The 7,466-nt window shown below is 36.9% G+C and overlaps 1 protein-coding gene across 3 annotated transcripts in view; it reads left to right on the top strand.

The window, feature by feature from the left end:
- The first annotated feature begins 320 nt into the window (after positions 1-320).
- Positions 321-7,466, top strand: part of LOC129763224 (glutamate receptor ionotropic, kainate 2) — a 420,593-nt gene continuing 413,447 nt past the window's right edge. For all 3 annotated transcript variants that reach the window (XR_008740836.1, XM_055762105.1, XM_055762106.1), the window contains exon 1: positions 321-982. Coding sequence is in view for 2 of the 3 variants with exons in the window: in XM_055762105.1 (XP_055618080.1) it covers positions 886-982 (97 nt within the window). In the remaining variant the exon portion in view is untranslated. The remainder of the gene's footprint in view (positions 983-7,466) is intronic.

Below are 7,466 nucleotides of genomic sequence, written 5' to 3'. Positions count from 1 at the left end.
ACACCCCCGTGGCGCCTCGAAAGTACAATCGGCATAGTATCCATCATGATAACTTGTGAACCCACCCACACACTCATCGAGCACCGAGCCAAGCTCCGCGGATAAACATCCTCTTATCAGTGCCCAACGTGTGTTCATGGGCTCGAAAAGCACATGGAGCTGCCAGGTTGCGCATGTCCTTTCGCAGCGGCTGGGAGAGAACGTAAACAGAGAGCCACCGATTGGGGCCTTGTGGCAGTGTGTGCGTGTGTGGCCGTCTCGCGTTGCGAAGGACTTTTGTCAACAGGGACTACTCGCAGCATCCTCAGTCAGAGATAAACGGTCGCGGTAAGAGATTCGCTTTTGGGGAACCATATCTCGTCGGCTGGTCCCGGTCCTTACCATCCACCGAGCGCCATTTTTCCGGGGGATAGACACAGTGCCACTGCCTGGGCGTACTTGTGTTCGTGGTTCTGGACCGTTTCGGGTTGCGAGTGTTGGTGGAAGAGTGCTTTTGGTTCTGATTTTTTCTCACTCTGTCGTTGTTGCTCTGTCGGATGAACAGATCTTCACGGGTAAAAAGTGGCAAAGTGTCAAAAGTTCGTATGATTTTTCACTCCTCCTGACGATTTTTGGTGAGGGGGACTCGGGAATCGGATTCTGGCTCGCGAAAATTACGGAATCCTGACACAGGAAGTGAAGATTTTGAAGCAGACGTTCGGTGCTGCTATCGTTGCGGATGTTGGAAGGAAAAAAACCATGTAGTGAAAGTGTGTCGAGATTTTGGGGCCCCCAGAGTGAAGTGCTAGAGGAAAAAGGGAAAAGCGAGCAAAAGTGTGTCTCGCGGGTGTGTTTGTGTCCTGTTTAGGTAAACATTTCATCAGATCCGGCAGAGGAAACCGAATCATGAGGCAGTTTTCTTCATTGCTGGGACTCCTGGCATTCGGTTGGATCTCGCTGTTACCGGAGCCAAGTAGAGCCCTGCCCGATATTATACGTATCGGTAAGTATTCCCTTCCATTTCCTTCACTGGAACTACCCTTCGCGTACGAGAGAGATCAGACGAGGATGTAAAGCTTTAAATGTCATGTATTTATTGACAGCTATTCAGGGCATGAAAGCGACCCGCATCCAGTCAGACACACGCACCCGATATATGTAGGTGCGACGCCAGGTTCCGAATGGGAACGAAATGACAATACGAGACATGAACTAAGCGATATTTGTTTTGTGTAGAACAAGGCACAGATTTGCTTCATCGTTCCGTTTGCTCTCCCTGCGGCAGCCACCAGTCTCCAGCATCCTTTGTTCTGTGTTTTAATTTTTGATATCATGTAACATGAAAAATTATTCCGTTGGCGGAACGAAGCAAATCGTTCGGAATGATGGATTGATGGATGGTGACAGATGGGACAGTATAACAAAATGAGTGATATCCGATATGATGTAAAAGTGTGCAGAATTCTATGCGGGAAACCAGCCAACCAGCTATGTTTCATGTGCACCATGTGCATGGCGTCTGCATGATTTGGTTGGATGGCATGTATGCTCAGCATTCTATTTCGTATACCGCATGGAATCTATTTCCATTTCAAGCGCCCGGCTTAATGTCAGGCAAGTTGAATTATTATGATTGATGGACTATACTCAGACTGAGAATGAGAATCGTCTCAATAATCAGTTGGGATTTCTTGACTAGGGGGCTGTGCGATGGAGTTGAATAATATTTGAAACTGGAAGTATTGTCCGCTAATAATATCCCCATATTTCCGACAACATTCGAATTCACGTCGTAGAAAACCACACACTTTCTGAGACGATCCTAGGATCGACCGATTTTACGTTGCGAGATGGCTTCTTATCTCCAACATAAAAAGAAACATGATTTCTGACTTTTGATTACGTTTTCGATTGTATCCTTAATGAAAAACGTAGCCAAAAGTTAGAAAGATATCCAAAATTCTTCAGAAAATATGCTACGTTATTAAAAGATACTTTTAATGTTAATAACTCTTTTTGCTTTTTTCCCGATTCATTTTCTATATTTCTTAGTCTCCAAATAGTTTGAATTGACAAATGGTGAAAACATTCCCATTTTTCACTCCATTTTTTTTGTGTTTTTCTGTGTTTCCTAAACCAAGTCGTTATGGCGAGGCATAATTGAAATAATAATAAATCGAAAGATTTACCGTATGCGTGATAATGTTTGCACCATCGTGCAAATAAGTTTCCCGTTTCACCTGTGAAATGAGTCTTAGATCAAAAACAGGAATAACAACTAATTTCCATTAAAAAAATGGACTTTTTTCGAATGGTGATAAAAAAAACTAAGATAGATAATAGAGTTTGATAAATTCCCCATCGAAGGTATTTATATTAGCTTACTTGCCGTCCGGAGCTAAAGAAGAGCGGCTTTGACATCCCCTTCTCGCTGATTGTCAGCCACAGCAGCACCTTCTTGGAGAACTTGATGTGTGGAACGAACTTCACTTCGGAGCTCACTTTCTTCCTGGGGGAATTAAAATACGAAGTGCCCTGCCAGTCGTTGCCATCCAGGGTGAGATCGGGAATCGGGAAAATCGACTTGACCATCTTATTCAGTCGCTGCCCTTGCGTCATTGTCTGTAGCTCCGAGACCAGTGGATGGGACTTCCGCTTCCTGACATGTAACATGTCCATGTTCGCCAGGTACTTTTTCGCTGTTTGGCCGATTGCATCGACCTCCCGGCCGAGCACACGTAGCGATGTAGCCACTTTTCCCTCGATTTTCCTCTTCAGCATTCTTTGGAGTTTCTTGTCGCTCAGGGTCCAATAGTGCCAAGATGTTGTAGATGCCGGAACGGATGTATCCGGCATCCCAACAGTGCCGCACGATGTGCGTTTTCGACGCAACGGAGTACCGTTCCTTGAACGCGCACACTTCTAAACGAAGGAGCTTCACTGTTTTCGCCATCACGGTTAGAGTTCGATTTATAGAGCTGTCAAATTTTTTCTGTTGACTCATGGGTTACTATGATTGATGCTGCATAGGTAGTTACGTCAGTGCGTGTGAAGGTAAACCCTTCAAAAATTGGCAAATTCTGTTCATTTTTTTAAATGCAAACGTTATCAATTTTTTCCCGGTAAAAGACGTTGTCTACAAGCATAAAAACGTGTAACTGACCAAGCATCCTGTTAGCGTTATGGAGTTTAGATTGGTGGCTTCCGATGGCAAAAAATGAACTCGGGGTTCATTCCAGAAGGAGACACAGTAAACACGGAGGTCTACATCGGAATGTTAAGTACGAGAGAGTGGTAAAAAACGCACCCGTTAATCAAATCAGTCATTTTCTGCGTTTGTTGTTATTGCTTCATGCTCTTTAATATCTACAATACTCATTCCATCATTGCCAATTATTTCCCTGATGTAATTTGAAATAATTTCATTCAAATTCAGCTACAACAGAGCCGAATTTATCGTGTACATTTTTTCTCATGTTGAATATTACACAGTAGCCATTTTAGGTGTAAGAGTATTCCTATCTTATCGATACACATTTTTATCTATTACACAGTAGCCATTTAGGCCACTGGTACTGTGAGCCATGACAATATCACCTTGGTATCTCTGAAATAATGATTTTTTTTTCTATGGAATTGCAGTCATCTCACTAACCCCCTCCACCATCTACATCACCCTTATTCATGCACATTGACTAGTTGTTTAATTTATTTGATAGAACGAATTTTGGCACACAATTTTGTGTTGCATACAACATTCACGGGAACCAAACTTAAAGAATGATGCATAATACATGAATCAGCTTCGCATTCGCTCGCAAAACATGCCATGCGGGACGAAGTTTGCCGGGTCAGCTAATATGTGCATTGTCGGACAAAACATTAAGACCACTGCTCATCCAAAAACAAAAAGTAACAAAACTTTGAGAAAAAAAAAATAATCCATTTATATTAATTTGTTTGTATTATTCGAAGAATTTTATAACATCTCTAGTTAAAACAATAGTGATTCTTTAAAAATGCGTTTTAAGCATAGTAAACTACTAAAATGCAAATTGATTACATTATAAAGAATACATATTTGATACGAACAGTTGGATTTTTGTTCATACTTTTCAAAGTTTGCTCAATCCACCTGAAATTCATTACCATTATCACTTCCCAAAAGCGAAGCACGAAGTCGAATCCCGTCAATGTGAATTGAGCAAGAGTGCTTTCCGGTATGTTATATATAAAGGCTTAAGTAATGACGCAGTCGTCCTTTAGGTAGCTGTACCCTGTTTATCCGGAGGTCAAACATTTGACGCTTTTTGACAGATGAAGTTAGGCTTGAAATTTGTACAAACACTATTTTGTTTGCTACTCTCGAATTATCAACAGTGGCAGACAATGTCAAACATCGAAACTGGAAAAAAATCGACTGAAATATTCAACACAAGGGTACCAAAAAAAAAAGGAGTGGATTATATCTGTGATATAACCGCAAGATGGACGTAGGACTAACGTGGGAATGGTAACCGTTTGATTGAAGATACATCTGAATCAATGATGTTATGTTCTTGTTTTTAACGAACTTTAACCCGAAGGTCATTCATCCCGAAATTCTCAATGATTGAATTAATGGATATTTTGAAAGAACGCTTTTAAGGGGAGTTTAAAGCTCCCTAAAGAAGAAGACGAAGAAGCAGTCACTCTGTTCTACAGACAATTTTGAACCCCGATCATTATAGTAATAAGTTGGTAGTGTCAAATTAAGTTTTTATATTCAAGTAACATCAGTCAAGAAGTCATGCAAGTTTATATTCAAGTCGTCGTGTTTCGTTCATATCCTTTATAACAGTATATGAAGCCACGCCTCATCTTCTTGTGTAATGCATTCAATGAATGTTGGGTCGGACTTAGCAGTGGAAATTCTGTGATCAACGCTGTTCCTTTTCATTTTCTAATTCAAGACATTTCGGAACCTATTATGCTACGAAACGTCGGGAACCCAGAGCAACGACCCTTTACGAATAACGATAACATTAAAAAAAAACCTATAACACATTGAAGAATAAGGCGGAGACACACTTTCCGCCAGTTGTAGCTCTGCTTTCGAGCAGATTCATCTACAAGTCACGTCCCTGCCAGCGACTATTCAAAAGCTTTTCTCAAAACTAAATATATTTAACAATTTTCAAATGATCAAGGCTTCGTGAAAATAAGAGTTGTTTCTTATTTTCTGATTGGGATTTCTCAAACTTAAAATTCAAACATGAAACAATGGAAGAAAAGTGATCACAAGCATCTTAGCTTGTAAGGACATAAAGTGTTTGAAATCCGCCTACTTCTCCGGGACCGATGGAGCTTTGACTAAAAAAGGCTACCCTACATTAAAAAAACAGCTGATAAAGCAATGCTCAGCTTGTTATGAGTTCCAATTCATGTTAGCATTTCCAAATGAAATTGACGAATGACAAAACATGAGTATTTTTGATTCGAATGAAATTCCGTTTGGGTTGGAGGAAATATGAGTTTTCCACAGCAATTGGGAATTTTTTGACTCAAGTGTAACTTTTGAAAAGGGCGTATAGATTTTAATAAGAGAAATCTTTGATAATTTAGATCTCAAAAACTATGAGTCGTACCGAAATAGTGTCTTAGAAAGAGTTATAGAGTATTGATGTCCAAATGTGAAAAATAATATACACTGAGAAAAAATAGTACTTTTTCTATTTACAAAAAAATCAATTTGCAATATCTGAAATATATATTTCTTAATATTTTTAAAAATTTCTTCACATGAATTAGAAGTCATGAAGAAAATTTTAAAAATGGGTATAAGATGGTAAAACTATTTTTGACGAACATCGGATTCTTATGAATTTTTGACACTTCGAACTTTTGTATGTAAACGGTCATTTTTAGCCATAAATTATGTATCCTTATGTGATTTAAAATAAAAAAAGCCCATTATCAATCTCATTCTAAATTCAGCCATTCTCGAGATATTTTAAAAAAAACGTTTCTAAATTATTGTCTTTTTCAATTTATTTTTAAGTTTATAAATGTATTTTTTATTTTTTTTTCAACTTTTTCATATAAAATATAAGTCATGTAGAAAATTAAAAAAATGAGTCCAAGATGGTAAAACTATATTTAGCGAACTTTGTGGAAATTTATGAATTTTGAAACTTCGAATTTTTGTGTGTTGACAATTATTTTTAGTCACACAGTATGAATCCAGATGTGATTTAAAACATGGAAGCTCTTTATCAATTTCCTTCTAAATGCAGCCATTCTCGAGATATTAAAAAAAAACATTTCTAATTTATTGTCTTTTTCTTTCGATGTTCCACAAAGTTCGTCAAAAATAGTTTTACCATCTTGTACCCATTTTTTGATTTTTTTCATGACTCTTAATGTACATGAAAAAAAATATATATATATATATTTTAAATATTGCAAATTAAAGTTTTTTTTTGTAAACAAAAAAAGAGTACTAATTTTGTTTTCTCAGTGTATATTTTTTTCACGTTTTAATATCGTTTTAATTTTGTTTTCTCAGTGTATATTTTTTTCACGTTTTAATATCAATAGTGTATAACTCTTTCTGAGACAATATTTTGATACAACTCATAGTTTCTGAGGTATAAATTATCAAAGATTTCTCTTACTTACTTTTAAAATCGATACGCCCCTTTCAAAAATTCCAAAATGCTGAAGAGGCAAACTGTCCCATCGCAAAGCAGGGAAACAAAAGAGCAATTCCAAATGAAATCGACAAATGACAAAACATGAGTATTTTTGATTCGAATGAAAGTGTGTATTCCGTTTGGGTTAGAGGAAATATGAGTTTTCCACAGCAATTGGGAATTTTTTGACTCAAGCGTAACGTTTTGGGCGTATCGATTTGAGTAAGAGAAATCTTTGATAATTTATATCTCAAAATCTATGAGTCGTGCCGAAATAGTGACTTAGAATGAGTTATAGAGTATTGATGGTTGAATATGAAAAAATGTACATTGAGAAAAAAAAATAAGTACTCTTTTTTTTTTTATTTACAAAATAAAAATTCAATTTGCTATATCTAAAATACATATTTTTAAATTTTTTTTAAATTTTTTCATGCAAAATAGAAGTCATGCAGAAAATTTAAAAAATGGGCTGGTAAAACTATTTTTGACGAACTTTGTGGAACATCGATTTTTTAGGAATTTTCGAAACTTCGAATTTCTGTATGTTAACAATCATTTTTAGCCACAAATTATGAATCTTGATGTGATTTTAAACAAAAAAGGTTATTATCAATGTCCTTCCAAATGTAGCCATTCTCGAAATATTAAAAAAAATTTTTTTTTGTAATTTATTGTCTTTCCTATAGTGAATAATCCCTTTTAAGATGTTTGTCGTGTTATACCGTCATGTTCATGAAATTTTATGAATTTTCTTATAATTTCCAACAACTTTTCTCAAAACATCATCATGGTTCATTTTTTGACTCAAGC

Source organism: Toxorhynchites rutilus, chromosome 1 (genome assembly GCF_029784135.1).
Source record: "Toxorhynchites rutilus septentrionalis strain SRP chromosome 1, ASM2978413v1, whole genome shotgun sequence".
Taxonomy (NCBI): Eukaryota; Metazoa; Arthropoda; class Insecta; order Diptera; family Culicidae; genus Toxorhynchites; species Toxorhynchites rutilus.
Note: the sequence above shows the minus strand (reverse complement) of the source record. Positions and strands in the feature narration are given on the sequence as shown.